At 38.0% G+C, this 19,417-nt stretch overlaps 1 protein-coding gene across 4 annotated transcripts in view; it reads right to left on the bottom strand.

Annotated features, from left to right (window-relative positions):
- Positions 1–3,736: 3,736 nt before the first annotated feature.
- Positions 3,737–19,417, bottom strand: part of MFSD6 (major facilitator superfamily domain containing 6) — a 70,242-nt gene continuing 54,561 nt past the window's right edge. For 2 of the 4 annotated variants that reach the window (XM_054562632.1, XM_054562631.1), the window contains 4 exons: positions 11,305–11,466; positions 10,302–10,400; positions 8,035–8,315; positions 3,737–6,074 (listed from right to left, as the gene is read on the bottom strand). In XM_054562632.1, coding sequence (XP_054418607.1) covers positions 5,871–6,074; positions 8,035–8,315; positions 10,302–10,400; positions 11,305–11,466 — 746 coding nt within the window. In that variant the 3' untranslated portion in view covers positions 3,737–5,870. Of the gene's footprint in view, positions 6,075–6,257; positions 6,508–8,034; positions 8,316–10,301; positions 10,401–11,304; positions 11,467–19,417 lie in introns of those variants that run through there. The other 2 variants (XM_054562634.1, XM_054562633.1) reach the window with 2 other exon arrangements.

The following is a 19,417-nucleotide window of genomic DNA, read 5'->3' as shown; positions in this document are numbered from 1 at the left end:
ACCTAAACAGGTCTAAGAAAAGATCTGAACATGGCAAAACAATCTAAGTATTAAGATGTTGCTAAATTGATTCTCTTTAAGAATTAAACTAAGGCGTTTTTGCTGTCATGGAACCATAAAGAATTAGAGGCATGAAGAATGAGGACTTTCACTAGAAGAAAGGTCATGAAGGTGGTGGGATGTGTAGAAAATTTAGGCACTGATTTCCTGAGCCAAATTTAGTAGAGTTGTTTTAAATTGTTGGATAAGAGCATTGCTACCCATTTGGAACTTTCTAGATTGATTTCCCAACATTTGCTCTTTCAGCAGTGTGTCAGTGTTTTACAGGTCTCCGTTTTTGCCAGACACCTTTTAATATTAAGAGCTTTGTTATTTCTGTGAAATGCACTAAATTCAATGTGCTTTCACGTAGACCCTGATTTTAAAAATAAAAGGAAATATCTTCCATTCAGATTTATGATCATGATGTTTTCTAAGTGTAAACAGTCTAACATCATTTTTATTATAGTTCAATTTGATTTTTTTATAGTTACATTTATTGGTGACACCTTATAAATATTTCAGATGCATCAGTGGTTGTGCTCACCACGCTCCTCTCCCAAGAGGCAGATTGTGTCCTACAGAATTGTCAGTGGTTGTTACACAAGAACTGTGAAAAGCTAAACAATTAAAGCATTGCTTGTAATATATTTGGTGTTATTTCTGTTGTGTTTATTTGATTTTGGGTTTATTATAGGGCTGATCTCATACAGATAACTCCCATAAGAGATCTTTTGCCCTCCTTCTCTTCCTCCTTTCCCAGTTTTTTTCTCCCTCCCCCTTCCTTCCTTTATTTAAAGGCCTTTAAATGGTTTAAACAACCATTAAGTAAAATAGCTCTGTCTTTCACAGGTGGTTGGAAATTGGTTTTGTGCTTCACGCTGCTGTCAGAGGTGAGCAACTGTGGAGCCTAACAGAACCCTTTGTTGTGTATTGCTTATGCTAAGTGCCTCACAAAAGCTTTCTGTTGTTAGCAAGCTGGACTATTTGACACCAAAAAGTGTGGGTGAGATATAGTGGAGGTGGCCGTGCTTCAACATTCATATCATTCCATGCTATTTTTAAAAGGTTTTAAAACACATTTCATATATCGCAAAAAATGTTTTGTGTTATATTTGTTTGCCAGTAATACATAGGGATGAATTACAGGAGCGTGCCCATCTGACATTTAGGATATTTGAACTTACACCTTTTATAAAAATTATAAGTTTAAGAGATTTTAGATTTCAAATGCTTTAGAATAGATGATAGGTTATATCAATCTAAACATTTGGATGAATTAAGACCCTTGAAATGATGTCAAGAAAAAGGATCTTATTCTGTATGTGATTATTCCCCAGAGTTAGAGAAGTGCAATTTTTTAAATGCGCTTTTTGTCCCACCGATAGAAGGATCCTGTGTACACGTAATATAATGGATGTGGAATTTTTGAAAAAGCCTGCTGTTAGAAGTATTTTAGGTGACTCCGGGAGCCAGCTGCCTTCTGAGATACCCCACTGAGGATGACATTGATGAGTATGGATGTGAGTCAGCCTAATTGATTCAGAACCTTCACTTTTGTCATTGTACCCTGAGAGGACCTTTCTCACATTAGCCAATTCATATAGTCTGTCCATTTAGTGATTCGTAGTCAACAATGTAACTAGCATAAGGATAAAAACAGTTGAATCTATATAAACAGCAGATTCTCTCTCAGAAGACAGATCTGCAAGGGATCAAATTGTAATAAAAACATTGCTTGATGAACATAAAAGAGGACGTGTTATTATTCACGTCTAATGTCATCAGACCAAAAAGTCTCATGCAAACTCCCCCGAATTGGGACTAGCTTTGCTAAAGTAATACATACCCAGTTTATTGACGAAGACCACCCTTCCTTTATGTAGGCCCTGACAACTTTTTTCTTCCTTGTGACTGCTGTTTTTCTAATAATTTTGTTATTCATCAACATCTGAAATCCCTCCTAGTGCGCATGTTCTTTTAAGGTATGTTAAAATCGTCAGTCTTTCTTGCCCACAATCCCTGAATGTGCTACCTTATTGGATCCCCAGAGATTAGGGATAAGAATATATTTACCAGGATAAATCTTAGGAGGTGCATTCAGTGGGACAGCTGCTTTCATTTATTATTTTAATAATTTGGGGGGGATTTTTTGGTTTTAGATTTGGTCCGTTTTCCTAAAAAGCAGTGATGAAAAGGAGAAAGGGAAAGAGTATTAGTGTTCATTGGAGATCTGTCAGGCACTATACTAGGCACTTTCTGTGCATCTGCATTTTTCAGAATCACTAACACATTTTAGTAGTTTCCACTTTACAGTTGAATAAAGACTTAGAGAAGTAAGAGACAGTTGCTGAAGAATGCGTACATAGCTAAAATGGTAGAATCAGAATTTAATCCCCAGTGTGTCAGTGCCCGTGTCCTTTCTACTGCCTTTATTGCTATCTTTTAAAAAGTTAGTCAAAGAAGAGGCCCCGTAGTGAATCCATTCAAGAAGACTGCATCTGTTGATGTTATGCACATGCCAATCATTTGTGCCTTGTAGTTATGTGTACAGCAGATAATGGTCCACAACAGTGAATCTAAACTAATGATACTCTTGTACAATACACTAAAAATAAATTAGAAAGGTTGAATAATTTTTTTAAAGACACTAAATATAAGCCCTTCCTGATTTCTGGGGCACTGGTCTTCAGAGTCCCGGCCAAACTCTGAGTTTTCTCTGCCAGGCTGCCACACCAGGTCACCTCCAGAGTATATGGGGTCTGACACTTACAACTTACAAAGCAGCTAGACTTCTAGGTATCTGGAACTATCTAGAAATCCTTCAAGGGTGTCCAACCTTTTGGCATCTCTGGGCCTCACTGCAACAAGGGTTGTCTCGGGCCACACATTAAATACATTGTTACACGTAATCACAAAAAAACCCTCAGGATGTTTTAAGTAAATTTACAATTTTGTGGTGGGCTGCATTCATGGCCATCCTGAGCTGCATGTGGCCCATGGGCCGCAGGTTGGACACCCCTGTACGGAAACACAGTCACACAAGTACAGCTACCAGGCACATGAAGAAGGGGTTCAGGCCAGGACTGCTTTCTGGCTTGTTCTACAACAGAAGCAGGAGTGGCCACCATGCATCCTAGGGTGGAGGAAGGAAGGTGCTGGTAGACCTGTACTTTGGCGTCTGGTTTGAGTTAGAATCCTGGCTTTGTGAACTTCGTCCCATAACTAAGCTGTGTTAGCTCTAGAAACTTCATATTTAAAGTGGGGATAGTGATGAGGATAAAATGATAATCTCATCAACACATAACAAGCAACCAGTAACTATTGGGTATGGTTCCCCTTTTCCTGAATTCACTGCTTAACTCCATTTTGTCTGCAAGAAATACTACTTAAGTAATGGGTCCAGCAGCCCCACCCCACTGGTACGGGAGGCACTGCAAATCAGGCGGAAGCGCTGAGCCACCTTTTTGCTTCACGTGGCCAGTAAAGCAGCATTGTCTTCCTGTGAATTGTTTAGGCTTTTCATGAGTTTTACTAGCTACTGGAACTTTGTATATTGTAATCGTCTATTACTTTACTTAAGGCTTTGGTTATAGTTTAATAATTAGCAACCAACCTCTTTGGATCCCCACAAGCTCAGCACTATGGGTAATTTACTTTTTCTACAATCATAAAGGAGAGAGAGTTAAAGCAGTGATTACCAGCCTGGGCTTTGCAACACCCCTGGGTATTTCCAGGGAATTTCAAGAGGGATCATAAAATTCTCAAAACAAAATTTAATTTGAATTCACCTTAATATGTTTTAAAATGGCACTTGGATGACATAAAGAAAAGTCACAGAGTCCACAGACCCATGAAGGTGTCTGCTCTAAAAGGCTGGAAATAACTGCATTACTGACTCAGTCCTCACAGTACAGGTTTCATAACAAAGGCCTGTTGAATCTGGTTTTATCCATTACAGAGTGAAGGACTTCTATTGGTTTGTTCACATCTTTATCATTTAAGAAATATTTAAAAATGGTATTTATTTTTGTCTCAACATATCAGCTGTGCATTTCCAAAACAGCAGGCTTTTCAATGAATAAATCAGAACTGTAAACACAAGATACAGTATACGTTTTTGACTTACTACAGTCAGTTTCACAAATCCACATACTGTACATTCATAGGTGAGATTCAGCCTGTCACACATTTTATTTCTATAATTACATAAGCATAATAAATACATCTGATTTTTAAAGGTCACTTAAAATGAGTCATGATAATTTATAGTACAGTACGTTTCAGTTCAAGTGCAAAAATAATTATTTGCTTAATTCCATTTCTTTTCGTTATTTTTTTTAAGCTGTGTTTTGTGGAGCTAGATATCCAAGTGTGAAGTTTCTTCTCCCAGATGCAGTTTTAGGCAGAAGGATGATATCCTGGAGAAGCTCTTACTTTACAACTGATCCTGTTTAATCAGGGTCAGGAGGTGAAGTGAGTTCCTCTTTTTTAACTCTGTTCTGTTCTTTTCTTTCTCCTGCGCTCATCCACAGCTATTATGTACACTATAATTGACCTTCCCTCAGCTAGAGCAGTGTTCCCTTTTCCACAGCCCTCTTCTAAGGCTTTCTCTTGACCTCAGCTTTCATTTTTAGCAGCAAGCTTTATGTGTGATTCACCCAGCCATTGTGCTGATGGTAGCTGTAATATTTATAGTAGCATACCCATATCCCAACTGTCCAGTGTCCGACTGTCTTCACGGGAAAAAATATACTGAGATTTGATTCTTTAGTCACTGGAAAGTATAGTTACTTCTTACTCCTGTCCTTTCCATTTCTGGTTTCCTATTCACCACCTTTCCCCCCTCACCAAAAATGAAACAAAAACTGACCCACTTTATAATTTTTAAAAATTGTATCCCTCCCCCAGGCACTTAAATCTTATACTGTTATTTGTAAATAGTACTGCTTAATTAAAGAAACCCTAAGGAATTCAGTGATTTTTTTAAAAAGTTCCATCAGCTGAGTAGAGCCTACAAATCACTACAAAATTGTATATAGTGAAATAGGCTACTTACATTATCAATATATTTAGTAAACCCTGTCTGTCAGGTCACAGGATACTGAGTTGGTTCATTTGGAATATTCCCTCCTCTGGTCTTAAAGCCCATTTAAAACAAAAGGCATTTTAAAGCTCAGCTTAACTTGTAGTAGTCCGTAACAGCTTTTGCTCAAAGAATTAACTTTTTCATTATATATCATATACATACAAAAATATATTTGCTAAAGATATGCCAAGTTTCTCATGAAACTTTTTCTAAACAAAAGCATATATGCTACTAACTTTTATTTGCTTACTGTATTTTTTAAATCTTACAATTTTTAAATGGCTCTCTTTAAGAGAAACAAAATTATAGGTGTATTCTATTCCCAGTTTGCATTAAGAACCAAATAATTAGAATAAATAATCAGAAGAGGGAAATTACATCAGCACTCACTTCGTAATGCTTTTGTTCCCTACACTTAGTGTAACTGCTGGTTTCAACTCTTACTGCCCTGGCAGAGAAGTCCTGTAGTCCTCAACCTAACCAACCAAAGAACAGAAAGCCTTCACTGAACTCCATTTCCCTTCTGTGATTCCAGTCAGGTTATGGAAATTTAGCTGTTTCTGCCAACATGTACTGTAGCTACTATGTGTGAGTGTTTCTATGTTAATGAGTTCAGGTATCTAGAAGCATTATGTGGTGCAGTGCTCCTCAAGGTGACGCATGTCCTGGGTTTGGGACACCTCTCTCTCTGTTCTGGCAGAGGAGCCCAGTTCCATGCAGGGTGTGAGATGAGTAGGACCCCTCAGTGTCCCCCAGCAGCAGGCCAAGCCTGCTGGTCCTCACTCTGCTTTGCACACTGGTCCACACTGGGGTGAGCAGAACTGCTCTGTGTCTGAGATGTTGCTGTTTGAGGGGATGGTTGGTTTCTAGATGGGTCAGAGTGACTCTCACATGGGACAGGCCGGGCTCCACCAGATGGAGAATCTCCCTGATTCTCACTGGTCCCCTGGAAGGAAAAAAACAGGAGATGCCTCACAGTCAGTGTGAGCAAACTAATCCAACACTTTTTATATATATATATATACACACACACACACACTTTCCAGTAAGACAGGAAACTTGGGGAGATCATCCTCAAGTGACCACTTCAGGGAGAACATAATAAAGGAATAAGGATAGAATGTCTTACCTTTTATCTCTTTTCCTATGTGCAACTGCCAAAGCCGCATGAAAAACACAAACACTATAAGCAGACATATCTTGTGGATAAAGGAACATTAGTATCAAAATGCCTGTTACCGCTAGGAATACAATTTACACTGCAAATATTTATGGAGTCCTCACCAGCCACTCTGGCAAGTCACTGGGCAAGCAGCATGGACTTGAAACTCAGGCCACTTGCTGAGACCACAGAATTCAACAGTTGGAAGACAGCTTTTCTATAAGGAAGTAAGGCATTCTCAGCCTCGAAGACAGGGTCAGGAAAAGAATGTCCTGAAATTAAGAGTCCTATGTATATCTGGGAGTTAAAAGTATACACTAAAAGTTAAATAAGACAGAACATCCACATAAAAAAAGAGAATGTAAGCAAGCGCTTACGTAACAAAATCTGTGCATACACACTCGCTCTAGCACATCACCCATAGCATGTCTGTAAAATGCCACATTGCTCTACCCCATGCTACCTGCATTGCTGATTTTTACAAGTCAGGACACTTTTTTTTTTTTTTTAATACAGGGTTTTCCTCTAAATTAGTACCTGTCACTTGAAGTAGCTGAGCACCCCCCACCCCCCAAAAAATTCTGTGATTGATTCTTAAGTGAACCCAAAATCATAGTATAATGGCTTCTTCATAAGAATAACTGAGCCATGGCAGCCAGATTTTATTAATCTTAACATATCAGAAAGAAGATTTAATGATACCTAAGTCTCAAAGGCTTCTGTGAAAATGATGAGTACCCAAAGTAAACTCTGCCCTTCAAGTAAAAAATACCCTTTCTCCTGCTTCACTCACTTCCCTGCTTTATATCTTCCATATGCCCCTCTCACCTTGATATTTCCCTTTTTGACTAATTAGAGGATTCATGTGAGTTTATTATCTTAATAAGTAGGATCACGCATTGACCAGAATGCGTTACAATTAGTGAAGAATGAGGTTTGGTTTAAATTATGGAAATATTATATGTTAGTTTATAAGCTCATGATAAAGGTAGTTCAAATTTTCTAAAAAGGAATTTACTCGAATTTTTAAGTCTTTTCTTATGTGTCCTCTGAAGCTACTGTAGATACACAGCTGACATGACACATCAAGTGAAAGGGAGTGACTAACATAAACACAAGTAAGGGGGCTCATTACTTTGGCCAAAGTGTTCCTAGAAGTCTCACTCGGTCATTTTCCAAAGGCAGCATATAACTTTATTTACAATGATCCACAGTTTTACCAACATGATTTGACTTTACTCAAGAGGTCATACCTTTAAGGGTAAGAAAAATCACATTTTTCATGTGAGGCCACCAGCAAAACTATACTTCCACTGAGTTAAATGTCCTGATCAGGCCCATACAGAGGCTCAATGTATTCATTAATTCATTAGATATTTATTAAGATTCTATTATTTATACTGTCCCCACTAGAATTTTAGAATGACAGAGATCAATGCCCCCCCAAAGCAAGAGACATATATCCTCACTGCAGCTGGTATCCACCAATATTGAAAATTTAAAGAAATATACAAAATCAGATTTATTTTCTTTCTTTCAAGAAGCACTGTCTTCTCTGTGAAGACTTCCTGAACTCAAGGCAGGGTTTTCCCTATGTGGGAGCTTGCATACACCCTCTACAATGCACTTGTCACAGAATATTGAAATTTGTCTGCATGTCTGTTTCCCCTACCAGACCTTCCATAATCTTGTGAATGAACAACTGAATAGTGAAGTCTGAGCCCACTTAAGGTAGAAATTTTACCTGTAGCGGTTGTATCTCAGAAGCACGGTTGTCTCTTGTTAGCTGTATCATCTCTTTAATTTGGTAGAGTGCGTAGACAAAGGTTACCCAGGGAGAGGAGCTGACTCCCCAGGCTGGCTTGTTCACATCCTCCTGTTCTTCCTGATGCTTGGTTTTCTTGGGTGGAAGTCTAGGCTCAATGCGTGGCATGACATCTTCTGTCTGTTGCTGTACCAAGTCGATGGTTGCTATGGGAACAGGACTTGATGGAACAGGAATCCTTTCTGCCAACATTGTCTTCTCTGGAGAGAGATGTTTAAATCATTTCTGAGAGTTTTCTACGTAGTTAAACATAAATATAAATAAGCAGATAGGCCCATTCTAGTGTGTTTGGCAACATTTTAATTGCTGTGTAAGGGCTTCTTCTTTACTTGGTACAAGTACTGAGCAAATGAACATGAAGTTTATCTTGCAGGGTCTCCTTATAGGCCTTAATAGACAAGAATTTCTATTTGTTTATGAAATGTAGTGTTCATTTAACTTAGACATAACATCAGTGGGGCACAGGTTGTAGTGAATGGTGCCTTAGGCCCGTTTACAGGATTGAGATTTTTCTTCATCATGTTTATTCTATTACAGTTGTCTCAATTTTTCTCCCTTTGCCCTCCTCCACCCATCCCACCCCCGCCCCCAACTCCCACAGTCAATTCCCACTCTGCTGTCCATGTCCATGGGTCATTCATACATGTTCTTTGTCCAGTCCCTTCCCCTTCTTTCCACCATTGTCCTCCTTCCCCATCCTCTCTAGTCACTTCCAGTCTGCTCCATGTTTCCGTGCCTGTGGTTTATTTTGTTGCATAGATTCCACTTATAGGTGAGATCATAAAAGATAAGCATCAAAACAGAAAAAGCCACATATAGCTTTTTTTATTGGCCTTTTATTGGGTTGGCCAAAAAGTTCATTTGGTTTTCCCCTTAAGAAGGCCAGCAGTGCTTAGTTATCTTTAACTTCATTCAGAACAATTTTGTTAGATTGTATTGTAACAGCTGTCATATCAGCATGCACTTAAACAACTTATCAAAATTGGTGAATTTTTGTGTAGCTTTATTGAGTGGGAATAGAACATTTTTGGCATATTATGCTTTACTATTTCAGGAAAGGTAAAAATGCAACCAAAATGAAAAAAAAGATTTGAGCAGTATATGGAGAAGGTGCTGTGACTGATCAAACATATCAAAAGTGGTTTGTGAAGTTTCGTGCTAGAAACTTGTTGCTAGACAATGCTCCACGGTTGGATAGACCAGTTGAATTTGATAGCAATAAAATCATTATAAAGACATTAACTGAGAACACTCAATGTTCTACCAATGGGAGATAGCTGACATACTTAAAATGTTCAAATCAATAAAGTTATGGTGAAAAAGAAAAATGTGTCTTTTATTTTACAGAAAAAAAAATACGGACTTTTTGGCCAATGCCATATTAAAGGCATGGAGATAGAGGCTTTTTAAGAGATATGATCCAGTTAAGATTATAAAAGAACAAGAGTGAGAAAAACTAGTATTAATCTTTCTTTCTTAATAACTTGTTAAAACTAAAATCTGACTCTAGAGTTTCTGTAACAAGCCAGTTTTTCTAACAGAAGCACTTCAGAAGTACTTGAGGCAATTGCCGCTCTAAGGATAGGACACAAAAGATGAGCCCTGTTCTAGGACCTAGGCGCTTGGCAGGAATATTTCCATTCTATTGGTTGGCCTTCTTCATTTAAAAAAAAAAAAAGTTGATTAAAAAACCTTGAAAGTTTGTTCTCATCTAAGCATTTTAGTTGATATAAATGTCTTTATGTATAACAACTTCAATGAAGGTCATGCCTATTTGAAGGAAAACTTCAAAGTTAATGTTTAGACATTTTTTTCCAAAGGAAGGTTATATTATAGAGATTAATATCACTACCTGTCCCTAGTAGGAATATTATTGTATAGCCTTATATCTATTTGATTTAAATTTTAAATCCCTTTAGAATATTAGAGAAATAAAAAACCAATACTTCCAATAAACCAAAACAAAATCAATAATATCCCAAGCTACTTAAAATGACCAATATTCTTCTCAACAGAGTAGATAGCTTCTCTCCAGCAATGGTACAGAGGAGCCCACTGATACACCACTGAGAAAATCTAACCAAATCTAGCCTGTATACTCTTACCACCTCTGGGTCTGAGGGGTGTGTGTAGAATTCCCCTTGGCTTCAACCTTTAGAACCACTAAGAAGAATGGACATATCTACCTTCTTCCTCATCTGGCACTGCCAGCCACTGGATCAGGGCAAAGAGCAGGAGGATCACCAAGCAGGCCATGCCAATTCCTCGGAAGGTTGCAGCAGCCCCTGTGAAAACACAGAGAACACTCCGCAGAGTAATTTCAGGACATGCACATAGCCCTCATCCAAACCTGTCCGTGTTCTAAAGTTCAGGACAAAGGCGGCAGTGTTTGGGATGAATCAGAGAATGGCAAATGGCCATTCGCCTCATACAGTGGAAAACATACAGGTCCAGGTAGGTGTCAGGAGACCCAGGTGCTGCTATTGCGTCTGTCATTGGTCAAATTGTAAAACTGCATTTATAAACAACTGTCTCTGAGCACCTTTTACCATAAAATTCAGTGGTGCTTTCTTCTTCATAAAGACCATTTATCCAACTCTTAAAACAGCCCTATTAATCTGTAGCTGGAGCTCAAATAGTGCTATAAATTCAGACACTCCTGGGCCCACCTTCCATAGATAACTGAGCAGTTAAGATCCTAGAGCAGAATAATCTCTCCACCCCAGCCCCTGTATTTCCAATAAGGGAGGTCTGCCAGGGCAGACAGACTGTATTGCCATAGATGTAGTGACATTACCAAAGCCAGCATACTGTTAGTTTTTTCTGGTTCAGAATCTCATAATGGAATAACAGTGACGAATTTTCTTTCCTCTAACATCATTATCAGTAGGCTTAGGGTCATTTCCTTCAAACCAACAGTATATGAGCTTATTCATTTGCTTGGCTCCTTTGAGGTATCTGTGTAGCATCTCATTAAGCTGTTTGTCAGAGAAGTGTGCATGGTTACAGGCTAGTTCTAATCATCTTAACAACATCAGCGCTCTGCTTAAAAATTATGACTACCATGAAAGCGAGAAAGAGAATATGACTACTGGAAATCTTCAGTAATAATTGGACTGTTTATTGAGGTGTGGCTGAAAAATCATTAAGTTTTTGTCAAAGAAGGGAAAAAGAAAAAGCCAGTCTTACCAAAATAATTGACTAACACGCCTCCAATCATGGCACCGCAGCCTCTCCCCAAACCCAGGTGAAGGCCCTGCAGGATGCCCTGCGCAGACGTCCTCAGCTCGGGGGGAACCGCTGCACTGAGATAGGAAATGCAGGCCGCCCAGATGGCCGCGTGGGTCACTCCTGGAGAGGGAGAAGGGCAGGGCGGGCCGTCTGAGCAGCACTCCTCGTGTCATTCTTTTTTTAAATACGAATTGTTCATTATATATATAAAATCAATATATATACACATTTATCTATAAAATACGTATTCTACTTATTTATACATAACAAAATTTACCATTTTAACCATTTTTAAGTATATAGTTCATGTTAAGTACATTCAGAATGTTGTGCAACCACCACCACCCATTTCCACAACTGTTTTTTAATATCCCAAACTGAAACTCTGTGTCCATTATGTTAACTTTCCTCGGCCTTAGGAACCGCCTCCTGCCTGTGAATTTGAATACTCTAGGTGGAACTCATTAGTGGAACAATGTACTATTTGTCCTCTTGTGTCTGGCTTATTTCACCTAGCATAATAAGTCTTCAGAGTTCACCCAGGCTGTAGTATGTGTCTGAATTTCCTTTCTCTTTAAGGCTAATATTCCATTGTATATGGAAAACACATTTTTTTTAACTCGTTCATCTGTTGATAGGCATTTGGGTTGTTTCCAACTTCTGGCTACTACTGCAAATCCTATTGCTATGTACATTGCTGTGAAGTATCTGGGTCCCTGCTGTCAGTTCCTTTGGGTGTATACCTAGAAGTGGAATTACTAGGTCATATGGGTAGTAATATATTTAAAACTTTGAGGAACTGCCTGTTTTACACAGTAAATGCACCATTTTACATTCCCACCAGAAATGCACAAGAGTCCCAATTTCTCCACATCCTCACTAACACTTGTTATTTTTGTGTTTCTCATAATAGCAATCCTAGTGGGTATAAAGAATATCTCATTGTGGTTTTGTTTTGCATTCCCTAATGACTGGTGAGGTGGATGAGCATATGTTACTTTTTTATTTTTGTGTTTGTTGGCCATTTGTATATCCTCTTTGACAAAAATGTCTGTTCACATCCTTTCCCCATTTTTTAACTGGGTCATTGGATTGCTTTTAGAGTTTTGGACTTTTTCCTTTTTACCGAATTTATTGTGGTGACACTAGTTAACCAAAGTGTACAGGTTTCAGGTGCACATTTCTACAACACATCATCTGTGCACTGTATTGTGTGTTCACCACCCCAAGACAAGTATCCATCCATCACCATTTATCCCCCCTTTTACCGCCTCCTGTTTTTCTTTTTCTTTTTGCTGTTAAGTTGTAGGAGTTCTTTATATATTTTGGGTATTAACCCCTTATTGGGCCCTTATATTGACATTAAAATTATTTCCAATTTTTTCATTATAATTAGCACCATGATTAACATTGTTGGAGATACAGCTCTGTACATATTTCATATTATTTACATTGGCTATAATTCTACAAGTGGGGTTATTTATTCAAAGATATAACAATTTTTATGCCTTTTAACGAACAGTTCCAATTTGTTTTCCTAAAGAGTGTAGAGACCATTTACAATGACTCATTACCAGTTTCATTATATCTTCACCAGTTGTGGGGAGGGAGCAGGGAGAAAGATAATTGGTGGAAAAAAAAATTGGTTGTTATTTTAATGTACAGCACCTGCACATTATCTCAGTTTAGATCTTTATTACAGCACTGCTTTAAATGTAATAAAAAGTTAATGACATGACAGGTTTTTATAAATGGAAGGGATTAAGAAATCATCTGGTTCTGCCTAGACTAAGTCATTGACTTGCTCCCTGAAAAATAATCTCATTTGGAGATAATATTATCAGACACTTTTAACCTATATTTTAGAAAATTAAACTAAAAGATTAATATAAATTTAAGATTTAATCTAACATTAGTCCGCTTCTGGCCAAAATGTAATTAACAGGGATTGGATTGACCCTTCTTCGTGAAACAACCAAAACCTGGACAAAATATATGAAGTAATAGTTCCCAAGATACTGGACATCAGCCACAGGGACAGTAAACTCTGAGCGAAGGGGAAAATATGAGGAGCCCCCGTTTACTGTCTGGTTAAGAGTTTGAAGGCTTCAGGGCGCAGAGGGGGAACCACTGGGTTGAGGAGAAAGAGCTTCCAGTCTGAGGGAGAGCAAGGCAGCTGGGGTTCCAGGGGAAAGTGCCAGAGAGGAGAGAGCTTCACAGCGAGAAACTCCAGAAGCCTGCAGGTGGTTTTCCTCCACCTGCAGCGCACTGATCAGTAAACTTATGTGTAGAAACTGCAAAGCCGGGGAAGGAACCACCAGAAAGCATTACAGAAACAGTACTCAGAACCCACACATGGACAGAAGCATACTGGTTTCACTAGCCAAACCGGAAAAACTCGACTCCTGGGATTGGTAGAGTACTCAAAACATCTTGCATTAGTATTATGAAAGAATCAGCCCCAGTCTAAACACTGCTCTGGTTCCACCTAAGTAATCTTTAGAAGCAAGACCCTAAAGGATCACACTATTTCCAAGTAACTTAGCTGTGTCCCACAACAAAGCTCAAGAATATAAGAATACAAATATATCCAGCACCCAACAAGGTAAAAACAATGGGATACAATCAGATTTCCAGGGATGATCTTAAGTACATCCATAATGGAATAAATACTTTTTACTGGTAACATTAGACTATGTGCCATATAGTTAACAGAAAAACATCAAAATCGTTTTTCTTAGGTTTATATATAATTCTGTAATTTTAACTAGGTTATTTTTTAACTGAAAATATAGACTAGATGATTAGAAGTAGTATGCACACTAATTTAATTTCCATGTAAGTCAAATAAAATACTTGCTTTATCTGGTTAAACAATTTCAGTACCTTAGGTAATGTTGGCTTTCTCAGAACTGAGTAATGCCTGCATAGAATCTTAATTATAAAGTTGACACAGTAGGATTATTAAATGTATTATTAAAGATGCTGTTAACACCATTTCTTTCCAGATACACATATTTTCCATTAACATTACTAAGGAAAAAACTAAAAAATATTCCAAGGAATAAAATTAGTTTATTCAAAATTAAGTTAGATTCAATAGTAACATCCAAAATAGGTTTTGTAAATAATTTTTTTATTGTTCAAGTACAGTTGTCTCCATTTTCCCGCCACCACTTTCCCCTGCTCCACCCACCCCCACCTCCCACCCCCCCAATCCTTCCCCACTGTGGCTTTGTCCATGTGTCCTTTATACGTGTTTCTTGACTTGACCCTTCCCCTTTTCTTCCCCATCACCCCCTCCCGCCTCCTCTCTGGTTACTGTCGATTTGTTTTTTCTTTCAATGCTGCTGGTTATATTTTTCTTGCTTGCTTGTTTTGTTGATTAGGTTCCACTTATAGGTGAGATCACATGGTATTTGTCTTTCACCCCCTGGCTTATTTCGCTTAGCATAATGCTCTACAGTTCCATCCATGCTGTTGCAAAGGGTAGGAGTTGCTTTCCTTCTGCTGCGTAGTATTCCACAGTGTAAATGTACCATCGTTTTTTCACCCACTCATTTAGTAGGTTGCTTCCAACACTTGGCTATTGTAAATTGTGCTACTATGAACATTGGGGTGCATAGGTTCCTTTGAATTGGTGTTTTGGGATTCTTAGGGTATAATCCCAGCAGTGGAATCACTGGGTCAAAAGGCAGTTCCATTTTTAGCTTTTTGAGGAAATTCCAAACTGTTTTCCACAGTGGCTGCACCAGTCTGCATTCCCACTAACATTATACTAGGGTTCCCTTTGGAAATAATTTCTTAAAAGATGAATCATCAAAAACCTAAGACTATATCACATGGCTGTAAATAAATTTTAATGGTGCTACCAAATTTATTGTGTCTATGTCTGAGCAATCAATTGCAGGATTTGCAAGTAGAGGAAGACGGGCCTATGTATTTATGCAACCAAAGCAGTAACAGATATATTTTTGCTATAATTCTAGATCAAATATAATTTTAGCAGTTGATTCTCTTAAATGTGAGGGGTTGGGCACACACAATCTTCCAATAATAGGGCTTCCTTTTCTTTTCTTTTCTTTTTTATTCTAAGGGTTTTCCAAAACTTTGAGTCTTCTAAGATAATTGAAGCCTTTCCACCAGGATGACTTAAGTCAGGATGCTTTTAAACTGTTCTTAGAATTTGTTGATTGGCATTAAGTGGCAGATATAAAAGATTCCCTATAGTTAGATTGTTAGAGTTTCCTTATAGCTTTTTGAGACATGATTCGATAATTGGACCTACATTCTGTAAAGCAGCTCAGGGCATTAACTGAAGAGAAAAAATAGTAAAGCATACCGTAAAAATATTTTCTCTGGTACTAAAAGCAGAAGAATGAAAGCCCCTCTGCCTGTATGCTCCAGCATTTTCCAAGGCAGGTGTAGAATTCAAACTGGCTTCTCTGACATGTCTTGTTTCAAAATATCATGTAAATGGAAGAACCCACATCATTTCCATGAAAAGAAACTAGCAGAACTAAACAGTCCACAAGAGGAGACTGGGTTGTTAACATCACCTTTGTACACAAAGATAATTGTAGAATTTTGGTTCTTGTTCTTAAATTTGATTATACAATCTTCTAGTAACCATATTATTAATCTGAAAATCTTGCCAATATTTTTACTATAGTCATGTTCTGATTCTCTAATTTTAAAATAAAAAAGCAATCTAGAAATCTAAAAGTCCTCCACCATTTTACATATTTGTAAGACAAGAAAGGAAATCTTGACAATTGTGCTGCCTAAAACAACTTTCTTCTAAAATTTTGGGGGTAAAATATATCACAAGCTGAGAAAAGAAAATGCTTCTACTTTCTTTACTTTTTCTTAGAGAACTGTGAAAAAGTAGTACATGATTATTCTCCATTTGATGAAATAAATGGGCAAATTTATTCAATGGCACGGGTAAACGTGTTTACACTAGAGCAACAACTTTTTTAAAACTTGTAGTATGAAATAAGTTGGTGGATCACACAGTAAGAATAAAAGGCTCAAAGAGTAAGAATAAAAAGATGTTACACCACCACCACCAATAACAGTAACAAAAGAACACAAATAGACTCTCCATGCAATATGGTCACCCTGACTACTTGTCACAAAGCTGCTGATGTTTGTGGGTAATTCAATACCGACTCATATCATAGGTACTTTATAGATATGTTTGAGTGGCAGTTCAACATTGTATGTTAGCTGACAGTGAATGACTCTCAAAGACCACATAGGTCACACAAACAGCCTCTCAGGTCACAGAAACTTAAGGTCACAGTCCTTCCTCACCTTTACTGGGGTTTCTCAAGATTATCTTCTGCATCTAACAGAAACCACCTACTACTGAGACCATAACTATTTGGGGACATACTAACATTTGAATAACCTAGAACCATTAGAAATAATTACGATTAACATAAATTTTTTTCTCAATAATATTGCAGCAGCTTACTCTAACAGGAATGGTACTGTGTTTTTACACAGATTTTCCCATTTATTCCTCCCAGTAACAGGTACTATTTTTTCCCTTCATTTTCCAACACGGAAACTAAAGCCCAGAGAGATGAAAGTCCCTCGTCCAAAGCCATACAAGACCACAGGGTAGTGGAACAATATATGAACCCAAGGTGTCTTAAGTAGAACTTCAATGCTTAAGTACACTATAAATCCTTAAAACAACTACTGCAAATATTCTATAGTAAATGTAACCACCTTCCCGTACTTTGCTGTGTGTAATGTGGACACAGCACATTGTTGGTCCAAACTTTCAGGAAAAAAATCTTTCATTTTAATTTTTAATTCAATTTTATATTTATTGATATTTAGATACTTGTTCTTTGTATTATAAAGGAATTTTAGCATTTGTGTTTGAACATATTATGGTACAAGAAATTTTATGTAACAATTATAAAACACAAGACAGATACAAGATATTTCAGGTACTCCCCATATTTAATGTGCATCCTTATTTTTCCTTCAAAATTTGGGCAAAACAGTACTCACTATACATGGCAAAATACAGTAGTTTGAGAAGTTTTGTTGATAACATCAAACATGCCCAACAAGCTATTTTAGAAAATGTATATTCTTACTACCTTCTTTCCTTCCCAAAAGAGTTTACACTATACATATTATCAAATTTTCTATATGCCCCCAAGTTAACTCTTCACCTTATAATATTCAACATTGACATCTGATTCTGCAACATGAATTTCAAGATTCTTTAGTCTTGGCCCACAAGAAGACTCTATTGTAATTCCTGGCATATATAAGCAGGAAAAAAAAAATCCTTTATTCCCGAGTGGACAGTTGATCTTTGTAAAATTCTGCTTGGCTTGGGGAAATCACATCATAATGTCTGGGCAGGGTGAAAACTGACAAAATATTGGCGAACTAGACTTTTCTGTTTTATTTTGTTTTCCTTCTGCCACTGGCTTGAGCTCGCTGAACAAATGTAAGCACCCCCTGAGCGTTAGTACCCTAAATCAACTGTGACAACCCCTTTCCACTGAGGGACCAAGTCATGTATTTCAGTTAGTTCAGTGTACCTCTCAAATGCTGGAATAAAAACAAAAAAGCTGAGGATAACATGTTGGATGTTTTCTTGCTCATATAAAGTGAAATGGCCAGGGGACAGCATCTGTAGCAGCTCTCCGCGTTACGGCCATTCAGGGACCCAGCTGCAGAGACTCTGCCCTGTCTCATACTTGGCTACCCTGGCAGAGGAGGGAGGAGGAGATGGCACGCGGAAACTTTTATGGGCTAGGTTTAGAAGTGACACACATCATTTCTTCTCACATTCCATTTCTGCAGAATTGGTCATACCTAATTGTAATGGAGACTAGGAAATAGAATCTAGGTGGGTGTGTGTGTGTGTGTGTGTCCATGAAGAAGAGGAAACAGCAGGTGAACAGCAAGCCAATATCTCTGCCAAAGTCAGAGCCGCCAATAGCAATGGCCATTTTCAAAATAGCAGAGGATCCTACAAAGAGCAATAGACTTAGTAGCAGCTGCACAAATGAACCTTCTGTGTGTCACGTGGAAGAGACTTTATAAAAGACATGCAACAATTATTGTTCTATTTCAGCATCCACCAATGCACAGCACTGTAAGAATCTTCTCTGCATTCATTCATCAGCCCTTATTGAACATACGGACTATGGGCCAGAGCCCCTGCTCCGCTCTGAGAATATGACAATACACAAAACACATCCCTAACCACCATGGAGTTTATAGTCGGGTGAGTTAAAGGCGGCAGGATTTACCTGAAAGAGGAGCAGACTGAGCTCCTTGAGGAGAGCAAAAATATCCAGCACCTACCACAAGGTCTGACATGTAATGACAGCTGAGCAAAAGGATGTTGAAACTAAGGGGTGGTCTATATGTTGGGATATGAGAATGAAAGCATTTGTGGATAAGAGGTACCCTGGGTGAGACTGGAGAAAATGTCCAAATCTCATGTATGAGTAAAAGTTGACAGAGGAAATAAAGCTTCCATAAGCTTCACCTTGCAAGATGTTAAAAAAAAAAAAAGAAAGAAAGAAAAAAACTTTAAAAAATTCTGTAACTGGTAACAACAATGTGTTGGGGCCCTCATGAATTTTACACACTGGCATTACGCCCTTGGCATGTATTAAAGCAGGTTTTAGGAGACTCCCACCCCAAAATTGACTGTGTTTACTGTCAAGACTTGACAACACTAAGATTTCATGCTCAGTATTTCCCCATATGAAGCGACATATGAGAAGTGATTTTATATCAAAGCCAGTAAAAATTTCACTTCCCCAATGATAACTTTATCACCCCAATGATAACATGGCAATGTTAACTTTAATGATAGTGTGCACTGACTAGTCATTTATGGCCAGGCTTTTAATGAGTAATTGCAATTTAACCTGTTAGAAGAGAATCTACTAAATTATACAGGGTGGGGCAAACAGCTGTATGTGAAATAGAGTTTATTCTTTTATTATTGATTATTGCATATTTTCCATACAAACAACTGCAAATCTACTTTTCTCCACCATATATTCCCCCTGTA

The sequence above is a fragment of the Pteronotus mesoamericanus genome, unplaced genomic scaffold, assembly GCF_021234165.1.
Source record: "Pteronotus mesoamericanus isolate MK-2021 breed Mesoamerican mustached bat unplaced genomic scaffold, CSHL_Meso_final scaffold_651, whole genome shotgun sequence".
NCBI lineage: Eukaryota > Metazoa > Chordata > Mammalia > Chiroptera > Mormoopidae > Pteronotus > Pteronotus mesoamericanus.
This window is presented reverse-complemented; position numbering and strand designations above follow the sequence as displayed.